The sequence below is a fragment of the Lipotes vexillifer genome, unplaced genomic scaffold (assembly GCF_000442215.2).
Source record: "Lipotes vexillifer unplaced genomic scaffold, Lipotes_vexillifer_v1.1 scaffold131, whole genome shotgun sequence".
NCBI classification, from domain to species: Eukaryota; Metazoa; Chordata; class Mammalia; order Artiodactyla; family Lipotidae; genus Lipotes; species Lipotes vexillifer.
In genome coordinates this window covers 3105826-3126714 of record NW_006782866.1, presented here as the reverse complement: position 1 = coordinate 3126714, position 20889 = coordinate 3105826, and the positions used below count along the sequence as shown (strand labels likewise).

General features: G+C 39.6%; 1 protein-coding gene across 2 annotated transcripts in view; it reads left to right on the top strand.

Annotated features, from left to right (window-relative positions):
- Nucleotides 1-20889, top strand: part of DTNB (dystrobrevin beta) — a 262633-nt gene that overhangs the window by 92772 nt on the left and 148972 nt on the right. For both annotated transcript variants that reach the window (XM_007455514.1, XM_007455515.1), the window contains 2 exons: nt 3098-3203; nt 5967-6133. In XM_007455514.1, coding sequence (XP_007455576.1) covers nt 3098-3203; nt 5967-6133 — 273 coding nt within the window. The remainder of the gene's footprint in view (nt 1-3097; nt 3204-5966; nt 6134-20889) is intronic.

Below are 20889 nucleotides of genomic sequence, written 5' to 3'. Positions count from 1 at the left end.
TTCCGGTACGCAGGCCTCTCACTGTTGTGGCCTCTCCCGTTGCAGAGCACAGGCTCCGGACGCACAGGCTCAGCGGCCATGGCTCACGGGCCCAGCCGCTCCTTGGCATGTGGGATCTTCCCGGACCGGGGCACAAACCCGTGTCCCCTGCATTGGCAGGCGGACTCTCAACCACTGCGCCACCAGGGAAGCCCTCTCCCCTCTTTTTAAACAGGAAAGTCGTAGCCAAGAGTGGAGGGAGGGAAGTCAAATGGCATCTAGACAAATAATTGTCAGTATTGATGATCAGAATAACAAAGCGTGGGGAAGTAGACAGCAAACAGAAACACTGGTTTCTAAGAAAAATATGAGAGTGCATACAAAGATAAAAACAGGCTCAATGTTTTATTGAGGAAAGCATAAATAAATCATGGTGTTTTTGCTCAGTGGATGAGGCAGCTGTTAAAATGATTAGAAAAGAAGACCTTGTAGCAAAACATAAAGTATTTAATAAAACATTAAGTGGGGGATTCCGTGGTGGCACAGTGGTTGGGAATCTGCCTGCCAATGCAGGGGACACGAGTTCGAGCCCTGGTTTGGGAAGATCCCACATGCCGCGAAGCAGCTAAGCCTGGGCGCCACAACTATTGAGCCTGTGCTTCAGAGCTCATGTGCCTCAACTACTGAAGCCCACACGCCTAGAGCCTGTGCTCTGCAGCAAGAGAAGCCACCGCTATGAGAAGCCCACGCATGGCAGCAAAGAGTGGCCCCCACTCGCCACAACTAGAGAGAGCCCCCACGCAGCAACAAAGACCCAACTCAGCCAGAAATAAATAAATAAATAAATAAATTTATTAAAAAAAGAAAAAATATTAAGTGGAAAGACAGATTATATATTTTTATATACCCTATGTACATAATTATATAGAAACATGCATTTGGAGGGAAATACAGAAAAATGAGAATTGTGGCAAGAATATTCATTACTTACAGTTTTATTATAGTTTTTGTTATAAATATTCTGTTGTAAAAAATGAAGAGAAATGCAAAGAATGTGTTCAACTCAGGAGCAAAACCAAAATAAAACAAAACAAAAAGGTAGAAGAAAAGAGTGAAAGAGTCTGTCTTTCACATAGTTATTTACTGAGTCACGGAATTTTAGAGCTGGGAATTCTGTCCCGTAAGTTCTCAAACTTTCTGGTATCAGGACCTTTTTACACCCTTGAAAATATTTGAGCACCCCAGAGAGCTTTTGTTTATATGAGTTATACCTATCAATATTTCCATATTAGAAATCAAAACTGATAAATTATAAAATATTAAATCATTTAAAAAGAACAATGATAAACCGATTACATATTAACATAAATAATATATTTTATGAAAAGTAGATATTCCAAAGCAAAAAAATTTAATGAGAAGAATGCCATTGTTTTATATTTTTTGCAAATTTCTTTAATATTTGGCTCAGTTGAAGACAGCTGGGTTTTCATATCTGCTTATCCATTCAGTCTGTTGTGATATGTTGTTTTGGTTAAAGTATGGAAAGAAAATCTGGTCTCAGACAGCTGTGTAGTTGGAAAAGGGAGGAATATTTTAAAAGCTTTTGCAGATAATTGTGGATATGCCACGTTGCCTCTGGAACATTCCACTGTACAGTCATGAGAGAATCAGATTGAAAAAAGCAAATAATGTCTTAGTATTATTATGAAAATAGTTTTGACCTCCTGGGCTCCTTGGAAATGTTTTAGGAACGTTGCAGGGGGACCTCTGACCATACTTCGAGAACCACTGCTCTAGCCCTTGAGAGATAAGAAAACTGAAACCAGAATGTTAGGTGATTTCCCCCCAATCACGTAGTTAATGGAAGACAGAGCACTGGGACACAGTTCTTCTGGTTTCATTCCTCATGCTTTTGGAGGACTTAAATTATAGTATGACTTAGGACAACTTTTGGAAACTGATCCTGAGCGTACTTATGAGGGAGTTCTGAGATATCAAGTACAATTCCTTTTCATCTTGAAGATTTAAAAAACCACACAAAACTCCATGATAGGTGAATCAAAACTTTTAGGGAAAGTAGCATTAGGATTATAAGTGGATTTGTAAAAGTGTAATTTTTAACAGATATAAGATGATACAGAAACATTAAACATTACATTTATGATGTGATATAATTACAAACGTATATTAACCACCTCTGACTAGCTAAAAACTTCCTAGCATCTTCTTTCTCAATTTTAAGTAGACACTTTTAATTTCATTTTGGTTTATTGCAGTTATTTGCATATCCATTATAAGAGGCATTTTCCATGTCTGAATCTCCATTCAAATGCTGGGTGACTTTCTGTTTTTATTTTTAACGTTGCTCATGCATTCCTCCCAGATTCCACTGAAATCTCAGAAACATTAGTAACTTTGATGCCTGAGATGGAAAACACTTTGGAAAACTTTATTTGGCATATTCGAGTAGGCATTTCTCAAACTACACCATCAATGCATAGCTGTGTATAAGGACCTTTGGACAGTAACTTCCTACTGTTATGACCCTCATTTAGCCCTCTTACATATATGTGAGAACCTTTCCCTCCCTCCATTCAGTACTGGCCTGCAGTCTCTGTCCTGGATCTGAGACTTTCCTTCAGAATTCTTCAGAAATAGTCATTTGAAGGACACCTGAGTTGTAGTCCTGATTTTGGTAGGACCTTTACAAGTCATTTAAATGTGTCATTCCTTTATTATCTCATCTATAAAATGAAGATAGTAATACCTAGCCTATTTATCTTTTTTCATTTCATATGTTTTATTGAAATATAGTTAACTTACAATATTAGTTTCAGGTGTACAACATAGTAATTCCATCCTAGCCTATTTGTCTTATACAGTTGTTTTAAGACTCAAATAAAATAATGTAAGTGGAAATGCATTTGAATATAGCAGTAGTATATAGGATAGTGTGTAGCAGTGTCTGTAGTAATGCAAAATATTATTTATTTTGCTATAAAATTTCCCATGTAATTCATTACAACTTGGTTGGGAGAATCCTAAGTTAACTTAATCTTAGCGTTCAGAGATATTTGAAAAATATGAAGTATATTTGTTTTTTTTCTCTTCACAGAAAAAGATCATGCTAAATACGTTTTTAGACACCATGATGGCCGATCCTCCTCCCCAGTGCCTTGTCTGGCTACCTCTCATGCATAGGCTTGCCCACGTTGAGAATGGTAAGCAGAACTTTTATCATTCAGCTCCCGGTGCTATAGGAAGTATATGAACTGACAGTATTTGTACTGTCCTTAGTTATTATCATTGAAAATTATAGTTGCCATTTGCTGGCACTCCATCATTTGAATTTGTGGCTTTAGCTTCCAAAAGAGGAATATTTATTTCTCAAAAAAAAAAGGAGGGAGGACTTATTACTTAGATAGGATACCAAGAGGTAGTAATATCTGGTCAGAAAACTTTGTGGTTCAAACTCCAGGCTTTTCCCCCAAGATTCCAGATGGTTGTTTTCTGCTTAAACCCACCTGACTTAGCAATGACTTCCTTGTTTTCCTTTAGTTTATAGAAAGCATAACTCCAAAAAAATTTATATATTCAATATCAACCACTAAAACTATAAAATTTTGGAGTAGTTTAAAGGAAAATAGCCAAGATAGAATTTGGTACTGGGTTTCACCCATATTCAGTTTTTTCCTTTACTACTGAATTACTCTCAGTATCCTTCCCAAGTAGTTTGACTTAAATCTTTGTTTCACTTGAAATTGAAATGGTACTTATCTCTTAGTAACTACTTAGGTTTTTCTGCTATTGCTATCAGTTTATCTCCTTGTTTAGGTTGTTTGAGTTCATTAAAGGAAAGGTCCTAGCTTTTCTCTGGAAGCTCCCTTCTTTCAAGGCTCTTGCCTGTCTCTCCTCATTCCACAAAAGAGAAAGAGTGATAGCTGAGGGGCCCTAAAAACAGAGTCCTCTTTTTTCATTTTGTAAGAATGAGAGAATGCTACCATACTCTTTTTATTTTCTCTCCCTCCTACTCATACCTTTTTTTTTTTTAAACTTCTCAGCCTTTCACCCAGTCATGGCTTTAGTTCACAAGTCCTTAGATTCAAGATTATTTTCCTAAAGTCCTGGAATATCTTGAGTAGACTAAAAGAGCTAATTTTTTTTTTTTGCGGTACGCGGGCCTCCCACTGCTGTGGCCTCTCCCGCTGCGGAGCACAGGCCCCGGACTCGCATGCCCAGCGGCTGTGGCTCATGGGCCCAGCCACTCCGCGGCACGTGGGATCCCCCCGGACCGGGGCACGAACCCATGTCCCCTGCATTGGCAGGCAGACTCTCAACCACTGCACCACCAGGGAAGCCCAAACAGCTAAATTTTTAAACAGGGTTTTTGGATAGAGATTTATGCTGTTAAATTATTACAGTGTTGGTTCTTTTGAGGGACAATACCTTTATAGCACTAAATGTTTTTGTAGTTTCATATCCAGCTCATTTTCATAAAATCATTTTATATCTGCTATCCCAAGTAGAGAGGATCTCATTTGTCGAGATCTAGTGTTACCCATATGAACATTTTGTTGTGACTTTGTATGTAGTATATTATTTATAAATTATATTCTTATGTGATTAACACTTTCATTATTCCTTAGAAATATTTTGATAACAAAAATTTAAATTCCTTAGAGGAGGTATGTCCTTTGGATTTCTCATTCCAGATTTTAGTTTTCTGTTATTCTTTAATGATCTTGTTGTATTATTTTTCTCACCTAGTGCTCAGGTTTTGTTGTTGTTGTTTGTTTGTTTTCAGACTTGATTCGTTAGTTAATATGCATTTTTGGAAGTAGGACTAAAAATCCTTATAATTGAGACAACACTGCCTTTGTATGCACAGTGCTAGGAAGAGTTGTTCAAATGAAGATTTGAATATTATATCCCTCTTTCCTTTGACTTCCATTTCTTGTGTTCAGAATTGAATTGCCAGAGGGAGCAATCGTGCTATCAACATTTAAAAGTATAAATAACAATCTGTAATATACAGTTGTGCATTTATTGCCCACTTCCACTGAGTAAACTGGACTTGCAGGCTATAAGAGAATCCCAGTAACCCCTATAAATCCTGGCTGCCATCTGGCAGTTTTTCATGAGGTAAGATGCTGTGTGAGGTGGAGAAAGGAGTCTCAGGTCACCCGAGTTTCCCTCTCTCCAAATCACTGCCCCTTCATTGGTTAGAGTACCTTATTTTATGCCAATACTTGGAGCTCTTACCTAAAACTAGTATTTTGATATGGTAGTCTTATTTTTTATTTTATTTTTTTTACCAGTTACCTTTTGCACCCAGGTATGTAGTAGTATTTATTTATTTATTTGTTTACTGGCTGTGCATGTGTCATGTGGGATCTTAGTTCCCCAACCAGGGATCGAACCAGTGCCCCCTGCATTGGAAGCTCGGAGTCTTAACCACTGGACTGCCAGGGAAGTCCCTGTAGTATTTAGTTCAGCAACCATTTGGAGGCCTTCAGTCCAAAGGACTGTGTGAAATACCACTTGCAGGTAGCAGAGACATAAAGCATGTCATACTGGCTCTCACAGATTTTGTGTTAGTGAAGGAAACATATGTCCACAACTAACAATATACATCTCTTAAAACAAATAGGTTTGGAAGAGAAATTTTGGAATGAGGGTGTCTCTCCTCCTTACTGGTTTATTTACCTAAACTTTGAGACACGAATGTCATTTTAAAGAAGGAAATTGGTTGTTTTCTAAGGTGGATTGTAATCTATTCTAAATGGAAAATTTTGTTATTTTCTTTTTATTCCAGTGGTTAGATTAACTAAATTGAAGACAATTTAGATTCTTCACTTCTAGTTTTGTTTTCACCTTTGCTTTTGTGTTAAATTTGGTTTTCCACTGTACTGACTTTATTCTCCAAATGAAAATGACTTCTTTCTCCCTCTGGTCCCGTCTCCTCCCTGCCCTCATCCCTCAAGTCTTCCACCCTGTGGAGTGCTCCTATTGCCGGTGTGAGAGTATGATGGGTTTCCGGTACCGATGCCAGCAGTGCCACAACTACCAGCTCTGCCAAAATTGCTTTTGGCGTGGCCATGCCGATGGCCCTCACAGCAACCAGCACCAGATGAAGGAGCATTCCTCTTGGGTAACTGCTTTGTGTCTCAGTCTGTGTCCCCAGCGGTTATCTGTTTCATCTGTAATAGCACCAGGGCCACTTTTCTGATAGATGCCTGTCAAATAAGGATGTGGTGTCATAAAATATTAACCCTTACATTTATGATGGGGCTTGCAGATACGTTGTGCTTCATCACTTGATTTGAAAAGGAGAGTTTTTAAAGTTCTAGGAGATGGAGATATTATGACATTTGGCGTGGTCCCTTTTATTCAGTAAAATGGAATGTTGCAGTGCTCCCTTTCCCAGTGAAAGGTGTCTTCTTTTTTTTTGTTTTAATTAATTAATTAATTAATTTATTTTGGGCTGTGCTCGGTCTTCGTTTCTGTGCGAGGGCTTTCTCCAGTTGCGGCAAGTGGGGGCCACTCCTCATCGTGGTGCGCGGGTCTCTCACTGTCGCGGCCTCTCTTGTTGCGGAGCACAAGCTCCAGACGCGCAGGCTCAGTAGTTGTGGCTCACGGGCCTAGTTGCTCCGCGGCATGTGAGATCCTCCCAGACCAGGGCTCGAACCTGTGTTCTCTGCATTGGCAGGCAGATTCTCAACCGCTGCGCCACCAGGGAAGCCCGAAAAGTGTCTTCTTTTAAAATTGTACAAGGGGGTACCACCCCCACCCCAGAAGACTTACTCTCTGAGCTTTAAGGAAGATTTAAAGCGCTTTTTTTCAAGCAAACTTTATTCATGCTTATAGGGTTTAAATGTTGCAGAGAAAGCTGCATGAGATGAAGGAGTTAAATTTTTACCTCTCTAAAGTTGGGTAGATACTGTATTTACAATTGCCACACTGATGTCTTTACTTTCAAAAGCAATCTTTTAAATAACAGTTTTTGGGTAGAGGTCAATATCTGATTTTTCTGTGGTGTTTATAAATCATGTAACAAGTTTAGCATCAATCATTTTTTCTTCCCTTCTCTCAGTTTATTTCCAGAGTTTAAAAAATGTCGTATTTTTATTTCCTAAATTGCTATAGCCTTGCTTTAAATCCTTTTCCTCTAGCTTTTGTTTGTTGGTTGGTTGCTTCGCTAAAAGGTAGAAAAATATATAGGGTCATAAGTATAATTCAGGATCTAGGTTCTTAAGCCCGGTCATCCTGCTAGCCTTTAAGTATTAGAAAGCTTCAATAAACAGGATTTTTTTTTCTATTTTCTTTTTTTTCCTAGTTAACCGTCTTAAAACTCAACCAAGAAAAAAACAAGTAAGTATATATCAGGGATTAGTTAAAAACAAGAAACAAACTTTAATTAAGTGTATACTTTACTTCCTACATCTCTGATAATGTGTTAGAGATAATTTTTTATTAGATGGCTTTTCAGTTACAGCTAACCCATAAAATTTTGTTAAACTGAACCTCCTATCCTGGGTCTTATGTTGTAAATTCCAATATTTCTTTTGGTTGAGGAGTCATTATTTTAAATTTTTTAAACAAGCAAAGGGAAAACAAAAAATAAAACCCAGTAGTTTATTCTCTTTTTCATTGACTAGAGAGAATTTATAGATTTTCAAATTGTTAACTTTTTCTTCTTCTTAAAGTACAAGTATCCCACTGTGTTAATGACTTATTAATATTTTTCAACTGTTTTTTGTTTAGAGTCTAACTCTTTACACTGAGAAAGCTCTTTGCCTTATTACCTTTCATAATGATTGGATTCTCTGGAATGTACCTACTGAAAGTTCTCTTTCTAGATGTTGGGGCTATAGGAGGATGAGGAACTTCTTTTTCACCTTACTTTGAACTTGCTCATTTAGCTAATTTAAAACCCTTATAGAAATGGGAATTTTATATTTATTTAAAGATAAGTGACGGTTTGAATATTGCTTTATGATTTACAAAGCAGTTTTTCATATACGCTGTTGGTCTATAACATACATAAAGGAAAGTACAGAAATCACAAGTGAATTATTATATTTCTGTTTGATCCTCACAACACTCTTGTGAAGTAAGTCTTATTGCCATTTATTGTTACTTTTATTTCAGCTTTGTTATTTTTTCTAGTTTATTAATTTATTTTTGTTATAGTGACTTAAGAGTTCAGGAAAAATCAAGTATTACCAGCATGCATAATTTTGAGGCTGGTATCATAAATGTATTAATTCTGAATTTTGATGAGTATTTGCATTATGATGGTAGATGCATATTGGTAAGGTCTTTTACGTGTCTGTGTGTGACTTGTTTTTAAGACTAGGACTCTGTGTGCAGTGCCCTTGTTCTTTGAGGAAGATATGGATGAATTTTGAGGCTGTCATGGGTAAAGAAATTTCCACCTAACAAAAAAATGTGTAATCAGTTTAATAGTAATTTCTATGAAGTTTGTCCACTGTGTTTGTACTAAAATTTTGAATGAATGTTTCTCTGTGTTCACAACAGATGAATTTAGTGTGCATTTAACCAGTTTGTATACGAATTTGCATTGTAGATTTGATATGTGTAGTGTTGGTGCTTGGAAATTTATTTTGATTTTTCCAAAAGTTCTGTTTAATGTTTTATCTAAGTAACTATGCAGTATAATTCACCATTCTTTTATTCATCAATCCATTCTTTTGTCTTTATTATAGAAAAAAATGCCATATGGTGCCATACCTGTAATTCATTCTGTCCATTCATTATTTATTCAAAAGATATATTTTGAGCATCTGCTATGTCCCAGGCACTCTGTAGGAGGCTTGTGAGATACATCTATGAACAAACTAGATGAAGATTCCTGCCTTGGTGGAGCTTAAATTTTAAGGGTGTTAAAGAGACCACTAGGGCTCATCAACATCACTGTTTTCCTGTTCTTGCTGGGCACACATCTAGACTACATTTCTCAGCCCCACTGTACCCAAAAGGACCATGTGAATAGCTGTTACCAGTGGAATGTGATCAGAGTGATATATGTCTTCCCAGAACAAGACAGTTAATAACTGGGTGCCTTTTCTATCCTCTCTAGCAGCTTAATGGAGAGAATTTCATTAGGACCCAGAGAGGGTGAAACCATAAAATGAAAGGAAACTGGGTCCTTGAACAATGGGTGGACAGGAATATCCTGCCAACCTGTGTGACTCTGATGGAAGCAAGGGAGAAACTCTGTGTTAAGCTACTGAGGTTTTAGTTTTTGCTACAGTGGTTGGTACTGGAAGTGGAATTCTGTTAAAACAAAACCTTAACATTTGTTCCGTTGGCTTAGCAGTCAGGTAGCACGCTGATGAGGACACTGATGTTGGAGTTGGGAAAGACAGAAACCCAAGTTCTGCAGTGGTGACCAGTTTGGTAAATTTGTCATCCATGATAACTTGGAAGACTTGCTTCATGCCAAGCAAACTCTAGGTCAAACGTTGGAAAAGGTCAGAGTATGTGTTGACTCTTATTGGTAAGGTATTACATGAAAGAGATGAGCTTAGGAAAGAATTGGCTAGCTTTCAAGCAAGAAATGAAAGGGAATAGAGAAAGTTCTGAGAGTTGGGGCAGTGAAAGGAAAAACAGACTATTTCTAGAGAGCAAGAGATAAGAGTTGAGAGAGGTTTTGAGCATCAAAGACCTAGTAAGTGTTCTCAGTTGAAAAAAAAATGTGACAGTCCTGTGGCAAAGATCAGATGAAGTGTAATTCTTACTGGCTACTCATCAGAATCATCTTGCTCCCACCTTCATAGTTTCTGATTTAATGGGTCCAGGGTACATGAAACCCGGACACAGGCAGTTTTTGAAAGTTCTGTTTTGCAGCCAAGATTCTGTTTTGCAGCCAGAGTTGGAAACTGCTGACCTATTGTTTCATGTGGCTTCCAGGTGGCTTCTGTTAGTTGAAAGCAAGAGGAATGGAGGCATGTCTGGGGAAGAACTTTGTGTGTGGTTACTGGCACATGGAACCGACTGGAAACAAATAGATCAAAGGCCTGCTAAGTTTTTGAGGGAATTCTGTTGGCAATGGAACCATGAGCCTGACTATTACAGCTATAAAATCACTTTTTAAGGACCCAGAACTTGCCCTGGAAAGAGGTGGGTTATGAAGGTTTTACGGCCCCTCAGGAGGGCGTGCCAGAGCCCACATGGCCAAGGAGAATATTTGATAAGGAAGAACCTTCTCCTCCTGTCCCACTCTTTTATATTGGGACTGGGGAGAACAGGTGCAAATAACACGCCTTTTCAGTTCATAGGTTGTGTCTTAAGGAGCTGCACGTGGTCTTGATGAAGGAAACTGCCAGAGCCAGACGTCCTGCACTTGTAGTTAGATGTGCCGACTAAATGGGACTTCAGGTTTGCTTCTGGGCGGTGGGAGAGGTTTGAGTGTGTTCTTTGTGTAGTGAAAGTGAGCAGAAAGATATTTAGTGATTAGAAGTCCTTACCAGTATCCGTGTTTTCCTTTTCTTCTGGATATATAACTAGATTATGTAGCCATCCTTCTTGTAGCCATATGGGCCATATGGCTAGTTCTTACCAATGGAATTTGTTTGGAAGTCATGTGTGTTACTTGTGGGTCAAGGTAGTTTAAAGCAGGTGTGTCTTCTCCATTCTTTCTATCTTTGCCCTTCCCACTCCCTATTTACACCAGCCCAAATGAAAGGATCTCTGTTAGTTAACAGAGGCAGAGTCCTTAGATGAAAGGAGGCTGGGGCCCTGAATTCATGGATCAGAGCCCCTCTTCCAGTTCACACTGGACTCTCACATGAGCAAGAAATCAGGAAAAGGAATCAAGGGTAGGAGTGGGGATAGTCTTATAGGCCTTGTTGAGAAAGTGAGATTTGAGCAAAGTCTTAGATGTCTGCCTGCAGGCATCTGGGGAAGAGCAGAAGTTTTCAGAATCGTGGCCATACAGCAAGAGTATGCATGTGAATTCAGGGAACAGCAAAAAAGCCAGAGTAGCCAGAGCAGAAGGAGCAGCAGGAGAGCTGTAGGGAGGGGTTCAGAGAGGTGACAAGGGCCTTGCTGGCCATTGTAAGGGCTTTGGCTTTTACTCTGAGTGAAAGGAGGAATCTTTGTAGAGCTTTGGGTAGAAAATAGCTTGAGTTGATTTATATTTTAAAATGATCAGTCTGTATGCCATGTAAAGAGTAAACAGTGGAAGGAAAAGATAGATGCAGACCATTTCAGAGAGATGATTGCAGTAATTAAAACAAGATATGGTAGGATGTTAGCAGTAGAGGTGATGAAAAGAGCTGAATTAGGATATACTTTATAAATCTGCTTCATGGGTGGGATGTGGCTTGTGAGAGGAAAGGAGTCCAGGGAAGCTCTAAGATTTTGTCCCAAACAGAAGGATGGAATTGCCATCTGCTGAGATGGGGAAGGTTTGGGCTAAACATCATTTAACGGTGATTTAAAAAAACCATCACCAACAACAGCACTGTATCAGGATCTTCCTCCAAATCTGAATCATTTAAATATGGCAATAAAAATCCTACTAAATATTATGCATAGTTTGAATAAGGTATTATTTTTAAAAGTGTAATTTAATAGAAAACATGATAGTCTCTGTGACTGAATGAACCACTTAAACAGAAGTCCTTGTTCAGATCATAAGGCTGGAATGGTCGACAGGACCCACCTGTGTGTGGGCCTCTGCATGTGGCTTGTGCTTTTCACAGCATGGAGGCATTATTTTAAGAGAGAGCATCACCGGAGGAAGCAGCTGGAGGACCAGCATCCTTAGAGAGCTATGGGGAAGCTGCAAGGCCTTGTCTTACCTGGCTGTAAAGTTATGCGGCAACATTCCGCCATATTCTGTTGGTCACAGTCTCTAAGACTGGAGAGAAGGAGAAGGGACTTCACCTCATGATGCTGGGGTGGCGGTCAAGTCCATCACAGTGGAGCAAGGGTGGTGAGAGCGATTCCTGCAGTTATGTTTGGAAAATACAGTCTGCCACCCAGAGGATAAAGCCTTACATTCTGATCAAGGATTTCCGTTCAGCCATGGAGACTATCATGTTTTTCTGCTACATTAGTACAGTTCAGTGGCACTAAGTATATTCACGTTGTTGTACAACCATCACCACCATCCATCTCTGGGAACTATTCATCTTCCCAAACGGAAACTCTTAACCCTTTCCTGATCCGCAAGGAGGGCTGGAGGTAAACAAGACTGCTCCCATTCCCTGCCTTCCCCCTTGCCTTACTTTCAGATGTCCACTTATTCTGGTGTTCACTTTACCAAGAGAAATTTGACCGATTCCCATGTGGTTACTACTGCATGGCAGGAAGTGTGTATGTGTATGCACAATACACTTGTACCACAGTAGTTTGTTGTCAGTAGAGGTAGTTATATAACTTAGTTGATGACATGGAAATTTCACCTTTCTTCCCAGCAGATGGCAGACTCCACCTCTAATCAAAGTTAACTTATCCCGTTCTTCAAGATCTATAAATGACAGAGTATTGGATTTGTTTAACAATCTCTATTAATATTATTGCTTTTTTTTTTTTTTAAGTAAATGTTAATGGGCAACTCACATATGTCCAGTGTAGCTGTTTGGGCACTGATGATATTAAATCATTTACTTTAGGGAGTCAGAAAATTATGTTGTTATAGACTTGGAACAATGAAGACTGTTGACTTTGTCAGAAGCAATGTTTCATTTTCATGTGATCAGCATACCTCTCCTCACATCTCTAGAATTCTAAGAGATAATGTGTATTCATTGAGGAAAAGGTACACTTCTTGGCCATGCCCCTGTTCAGTTCTAAATAGTTACATGTCATAGTTAAACAGCTACTTTGTACATGGTGCAAAACTAGGCAGGAGGACTATTTTTTTAAAGGCATAAGACAGTATACCTACTTGTAGCAAGTTACAGCAGGAGGTAAGATACACACATGAAGAAAATCCAAACAAAAGCTACAAAATCTAGTCCCTTAGGTCAGTGCCCCACACTCCTCAGAGAAACTGCTGAGACTTGCCCACTGTGGCTCTGACCTGTTTTGTTTGGGGTTTTTTTTAACATCTTTATTGGAGTATAATTGCTTTACAATGGTGTGTTAGTTTCTGCTGTATAACAAAATGAATCAGCTATACATATACATATATCTTCATGTCCCCTCCTTTTTGCGTCTCCCTCCCACCCTCCGTATCCCACCCCTCTAGGTGGTCACAAAGCACCGAGCTGATCTCCCTGTGCTATGTGGCTGCTTCCCACTAGCTATCTGTTTTACATTTGGTAGTGTATATATGTCAATGCCACTCTCTCACTTCGTCCCAGTTTCCCCTTGCCCCTCCCCATGTCCTCAAGTCCATTTTCTACATCTGCATCTTTATTCCTGTCCTGCCCCTAGATTCTTCAGAGCCTTTTTTAGATTCCATATATATGTGTTAGCATATGGTGTTTGTTTTTCTCTTTCTGACTTTGTATGACAGACTCTAGGTCCATCCACCTCACTACAAATAACTCAATTTCATTTCTTTTTATGGCTGAGTAATATTCCATTGTGTATATGTGCCACATCTTCTTTACCCATTCATCTGTTGATGGACACTTAGGTTGCTTCCATGTCCTGGCTATTGTAAATAGAGCTGCAGTGAACATTGTGGTACATGTCTCTTTTTGAATTACGGTTTTCTCAGGGTATATGCCCAGTAGTGGGGTTGTCTAAGCATTTCTTTTAACCCCTTGTCTTGATAGAAATTTGGCTTTCCTGTAGGTGTTCCACTTCTCTCGCAGCCCTTTCAGGTGGTGGCTATCTATTTTCCTACATCCACATGAATCTTTAGGGTTTGGGAGGTGAAATTATTGTTAGGGTGACCGTATAAGTTAGCATATAATCCAGACTCATGTGAGAGTGGAAGGGGACACTGTTAATGATGCAGGGACAACATGCATAAACTGCAATTATCCTGGGTAAACTATTTATGGTCACTGTTTTAGTTTTCGTTTCCTGCATAATAAATAACCATAAACTTAGCAGCCTAAAACAGCAGAAATATGTTATCTAGATCAGAAGTACAGGCAATGGCATGGCTGGATTCTCTGCTGTAGGTCTCACTGCGTTGAAATCGAGGTGTCAGCTGAGGCTATAGTTATCATCTGGGCTTGAGGGTCCTCTTGTCATCTCACTGGTTGTTGGCAGGATTCATTTCATTGCAGCTGTGATGATGAGGTCCCCGTTTTCCTGATAGCTGCCAGCCAGGGGTGACTCTCAGCTACCAGGGGCTACCCGCAGTTCCTTGACATGTGGCCCTCATAGGCAGTTCACAGCACAGATGTTGGCTTTCTTTGAGGCCAGCTAGAGTGCATCTCTCTGAAACCTCTTCTGAAACCAGCCAGAAAAAAATGCTGCTTTTAAACAGCTCACCTGATTAGACCAGGCCCACCTAAGGTAATCTTCCTTTTGCTGTATAACATAATCAGAGGAGTGATCGTTTATCATATCCACAGTTTCCACCTACATTCAAAGAGGAAAGGCTGATACAGGGATGAGGATTAACCTCAGTTATAAGTTGAGGGTCAGCTTATAATTCTGTGAATGCTGTCACCCTGGTTATTTTCCTTCTGGCATTCCTTCCTGTCACTTCTAGAACTTTACACCCTGAATCTCTTAGATTAAACAAAAAACCAAAAAAACAAGCAAGATGCTGCTTTGAGGATCATGTCATTTTAGCCCTGTTATCCTTCTTCTTTTCTGGTGGTATTATCTCCTTCCTTTCTGGACATACTCCTTCTGCTGGATGGTTTGGTACCCGATTGATGGTCACCTCATGGTGATTTCTGCATCTCTGTAGTCAAACCTTTTAAGACCTTGGCCACATGGTTTCTTGACTTCTTCACCTCTGACACTCTTCTTCTCCACTGAACATCAGACATCTGCTCTCTCAGTTACACCCTAGACCTTTTCACCACCTCCAACTGCTCCTACTTCCAAAATCACTGATTTCGACATCCTATTCTCGTTTGATATCCCATTATCATTCCAGTTGACTTTTCAACCACTCTCACTAAGATCATTTTTTAATCTCTTTCCAGCCTTTTATCCATTGATCTGTCTCCTCTCTCTATCCATCATTCCTTGCTTCTTTTTTCTTCTCTCCTTATCATTTTAGATATGGCCCTTCATTCCTGTACCATAAATGCCATTGTCCTGTGACTTTTTTATCCATGTCTCTGTCAACTAAATTCATGGATGAGCTAATTTATCTGCTTTCTCTAGTACTTCTGGAGAAATCCATACAATAGGACAGATTAGTATTTACCTTAAGCTTCATGATCACCAACTACATGTTGATGCTCAGCATTGCAGTCCTGTTGCATTTCTCTGATCACCTTGCTTTTCCATTCTTTGCAGTGGTCAGTTAAAGTCATAAAGGAATAAAGTCTCCATTCTTTTTAAACCATCTACCCCAACTCTTCCCTGTCTTTCAGTAGATGACCTCTTTTCTTACACAGAGAAAACAAAAGCCTTAAGACAGGAACCCCCTTAACTTTCTGCTGCCAGCTTCATTAACTCATTTATACGTTTATCCAGCAAATTCTAATTCAGTACCTGCTGCCTCGCAGACACTGTTGTAGGTGTGGGGTTACTTAGAAAAGGCTAGGACAAAGTCAGTGCCTTCATGGAGCTTACATTTTTTTTTTTTTTGTGGTACACGGGCCTCTCACTGTTGTGGCCTCTCCTGTTGCGGAGTGCAGGCTCAGCAGCCTTGGCTCACGGGCCCAGCCGCTCCGCGGCATGTGGGATCTTCCCGGACCCGGGCACGAACCCGCTTCCCCTGCATCAGCAGGCGGACTCTCAACCACTGTGCCACCAGGGAAGCCCGGAGCTTACATTTTAAAGGGGACAGATGGATAAAAACATTTTAAAAAACAAAATCCCCAAAATAAGTGAACAAGGAAGATATCAAATGATGATAAGTTCTATGTAGAAAAGTAAAATGATAAAAAGATGACTGAACAGCTACTTAGGATATGGTGGTCAGCAACCTGCTGAAACTGACTCAGGAGGAGACAGTGAATCTGAATAAATCTGTGATAAGTAAAGAGATTAAGGTAGTGATAAAAAAAAAACCTTCCCACAAAAGGCCGGGTCTAGATGCCTTCACTGGTGAGTTCTACTGAACATTTAAAGAGTTAATACCAAGCCTTCACACATTTGCCAAAATAGGAGAGGATGAACACCTCCCAACTCATTCTGTCAGGCCAGTGTTATGCTATCTGATATGAAAACAAAACCTAACAAAACAAAAAGGAGGATATCAAAAGAAAAGAAATTACAGACCAATATCCCTTAGGAATGTAGCCTCAAAAATCCTCAATGAAATATTAGCAAACCAAATTCAACAACATATAAAGAGGATTATACATCAGTTTATGACCAAATGTATATTATCCCAGAAATGCAAGGTTGGTTCAACATGCAAAAATCAATCAATATAATACCATACTATTAGAATAAAGGACAAAAATACATGATTATCACAATAAATGTGGAAAAGGAATTTGAAAAAATGCAACCTCCTTTCATGATAAAAATCAAGCAGCAAACTAGAAATAGAGGGTAACTGCCTCAATCTGATAAATTTCTTCAACATCTGTAAAAAACCCATAGCTAATGTTACACTTATTGGTGAAAGACTGAAAGCTTTCCCTGTAAGATCAGGAACAAGACAAGCATGTCTGCTCTTGCCGCTTATATAACCATTGTACTGGCTGTCCTAGCCAGGGCAATTAGGCAGCAAAAAGAAATAAAATGCATCCATATTGGAAAAAGAAGTTAAACTCTTTATTTGCAGATCACAGGAATATGAATATACTTAACACTATTGAGTTGTACATTTAAAATGGTTAAGATGGTAAATTTTATGTGTTTTTTACCACAATTTTTTTTAAAGTTAACTTTAGGAGAAAACGGGCAAAGGATCTGAATATACCTTTCAGAAGATATACAAATGGCCAATAAACATGTGAAAAGATGATCAGCATTACTTAGTCATTAGGGAAATGACTAATCAAAGCCGCAGTGAGATGCCCCTTCACACCCACTAGGTTGGCTGAAATAAAGACTGACAATAACAAGTGTTGTTGAGAATGTGAAGAAATAGGAACCCTAATACACTGCTGGTGGGAATGTAAAATGGTGCAGCTACATTGAAAAAATTGTTTAGCAGTTGCTCAGAATGTTAAACAGAGTTACCATGTGATCCAGCAATTCCACTCCTAGGTGAGAATTGAGAATTCTCCTTTGAGAGTTGAAAATATATGTTCACAGAAAAACTTGTTCATGAATGCTCATAGCAACATTATCTAAAATACCTCAAAAGTGGAAATAAAGCCAAATATTTGTCAACTGTTGAACAGATAATCAAAACATGTCAACATTATGGAATATTATTAGGCAACAAAAAGAAATGAGGTACTGATACATATGCTAAAACATGGATGAACCTTGAAAATATGCTAAGTGAAAGAAGCCAGACATAAAAAGTCACCTAGTGTTTGATTCCACTTATATGAAATATCCACAGTAAGCAAATGCATAGGGACAAAGTAGATTAGTGGGATGGGCAAAAAGAGTATTGGGTTTCTTTTGGGGGTGAAAAACATCTTCTGAAATGAGATATTAGTTATGGTTACACAACTGTTGTGAATATATTAAAACCACTGAATTGTAACTTTAAAAGGGTGAATTTTATGATATGTGAATTATATATCTCAATAAAGCTATTAAAAAATGGTCAGGGAAAGTTTTTTTTAAGAAGTGACATTTGAACTGAGATTGGAATGACTAACTTGAGGTTGGTGGTTATGAATCCAAAGTCAGACCAGTCAGCGTAGTTGTATATTTTACTTGTACCCCCTCATTGTGTGGATAGAGGAGCAGAGCGGGTGGAGTTGGGGTTTTGACAGAAGAGTGTGACAAAGGAGGAGGGCTGGTGAGGGAGGTTGGAGAGTATGCAAAGACGTGAATGTCGTAATGGGCTGTGGAATATAAGTCAGTTGAAGAGAGAAATGAGACCATGAGGGAGACAAGGGACTGTGTGAAGGTAGCAGGCTCGGTGGAGACGGGTCCCATCGGCACTGAAGTATTGTTTGAGGGCACGGAAGGAATGATCTAGAGAGATAGAAGTTGGTATGAGAGCGCAGTGCTTGACATGGAGATGTTAGATAATGTGTGGTAATTGGCAATACGGTGTTCTAGGACGTGACTTGAAGCTGGTGACCCATGCAGAGCGGGGGAACGTTGTTGTAGGAGAGTTCAGGGAAGGCCACTGTATATGCTCCCTGAAGCTGCTGTAACAAATTACTGCAAACTTGGTGGCTTAAAACAGAAATTTATTCCCTCACAGTTATGGACACCACAATTTTATTTTATTTTAAATTTTATTTTATTGACATATAGTTGATTTACTATGTTGTGTTAATTTCTACTGTACAGAAAAGTGGTTCAGTTATACATATATATACACACACATTCTTTTTCATGTTCTTTTCCATTGTGGTTTATCACAGGATATTGAATATAGTTCCCTGTACTATACAGTAGGACCTTGTTGTATATCCATTCTGTATGTGATAGCTTGCATCTGCTAATCCCAAACTCCCAGCCCATCCCTCCCTCCCCCTGCTCCCCCTTGGCAACCACAAGTCTGTTCTCTATGTCTGTGGATACCATAATTTGAAATCAAGATGTTAGCAGGGCCATACTCCCTCTGGAGGCTCCAGGGAAGAATCCACTTATATTAGTCAGGGTTCTCCAGAGAAACAGAGTCAATAGGGTTTACAATTATATAAGAAGTGATTATTATAAGGAATTGGCTCATGTAGCAGTGGAAGCTGACAAGCCTCAAGATCTGCAGGAAGAGTCAGAAAGCTGGAAACCCAGCGGAGCCAAGGGTGTAGTTCCAGTTTGAGTCTGAAGGCCTGAGAACCAGAACTGATAATGTAGTTCCAGTCTGAAGGCCTGTAGGTTTGAGACCCAGGAAGAGCAGATGTTTCAATTCAACTCCAAAAGCAGAAAATCCAGTATCCCAGTTCAAAGTCAGGCAGGCAGGAGGAATTCTGTCTTACTTGAGGGAGGGTCAGCCCCTTTATTCTGTTCAGGTCTTCAACTGGTTGGATGAGGCCCACCCACATTAGGAAGACAAATCTGCTTTACTCGGTCTACCAATCTGTATGTTAATCTCATTCAAAAACACCCTCACAGGAGCACTCAAAGTAATGTTTGATCCACTATCTGGGCACGCTGTAGCACAGGTTAAGTTAGCACACAGAATTAACCATCACACCGTTTTTGCCTCTTCCACCTTTTGGTGGCTGTTGGCATTCCTTGACTTGTGGCTGCCTCACTCCAGTCTCTGCCTCCTTGGTCACATTGCCTCTTCCTCTTCTCTCTCTTCTCTGTGTGTCTATCTTATAAGGATACATGTAATTGCATTTTGGGTCTACCCAGATAATCCAGGATAAACTCTTTGTCTCCAAATCCTTAACTCAGTCACATATTTTGCCATAGAAGGTAATATTTACTCTTTTGACATATAGGGCGATATTCTCAGGTTCCAGAGATTAGGGTGTGGGCATATCTTTTGGGAGGCCCTCCATTCAATTGACCACAATGGTGTATGGGAAAGGTCAACTCTGTGGATGTTGAAATCAACAAGAATTATGACTAATATTGGACTCCACTGTAGAGGGATATTTAGGGTTTTGGTCTGATGACATGAAATTCAAAACAGGGCTTTTAAGGAAAAGGGGAGATAATCTGAGAATGGCAGTGAGGTTCTGGGAGGACATCTCCCCACCTGGAGGTCCAGCTGTTTGAGGGGTATGAGAGAGAAAGCAGCTGCCACTTGAATGGCTGCAGAGGAAGCCAGGCCTTCAGGGAAAGCCAGGTTTCTATGTGAAAGTAACACTCGGAGAAGAGGATTCTCAGCCAGAGAAGGGATTTTGCTGATGGTAGACTATGAAGATAAGTTGAAGGATTTGAGAGTGGAGGATTAGTGGGAGATGGGGTCTTGTGAGGCTATGTGCAGAGCCTTATGGGAATGAGAATCCAAGTGGGAGTCCAGGATTTCTTATGAAACAGGCATAACCTATGATAAAGGTTGTGTTGGAATTAGCCCCAGATAGTCTCCTAGGCAGATCATGGTGCTGTCAATGTGAGTATTACTGGGAGAGGGTCTTGCCAGGAGTGAGCAGAGCTCTGGGCTCCCATCTTTACTCCTGTTAAGGTGGTATGAAACCTGGGGAGATGGCCCTGAATTTCTCCTGACCACAGCTAAACTGACTGCTTCACTGACCAAGGCCTTCCCTCTGAAATTATGAATGTCTTGGGCCATCCAAGAGATAAAAGGAATAGGCTAGAGGTATCCTGACAGCATTTATCAGCATTTTCAGTAGGTTGAGTGGGATATTTTAAATATTGTTCTTTTCAGTATTTGAATATTGCCCCTGTTCTGCTGTGGTATTTGGATGCACTGTGTATTCTTAAACCCATTTACAGCTGCAGAAGTGCTGAGTTTGAAAGCAGAACATTTGAAATGGACCCAGCTGTTTAAAAAGATGGATACTTATCAAAGAAAGCATTGATGTATAGTTTATGAAATAATAAGGTGTTTTTTTCAACTAGCCTGATTATTTTTAGAGCAAAGAGATGACAGGGAGATTTTCCATTGCAGAGAATGTGTGACTTAACCGAAACCAAGCAGTTCTTCAAGTGAATGGTTTCCTCTGGCAGTCATCTTAGCCACAGCCCTTTCTCCAGTGTTAGATCTTTTTTGATTATTACACGTGGCTACCAGAGCTGAACTGGAGAATGTGTATCCAGCTTCCATGTGTAGAG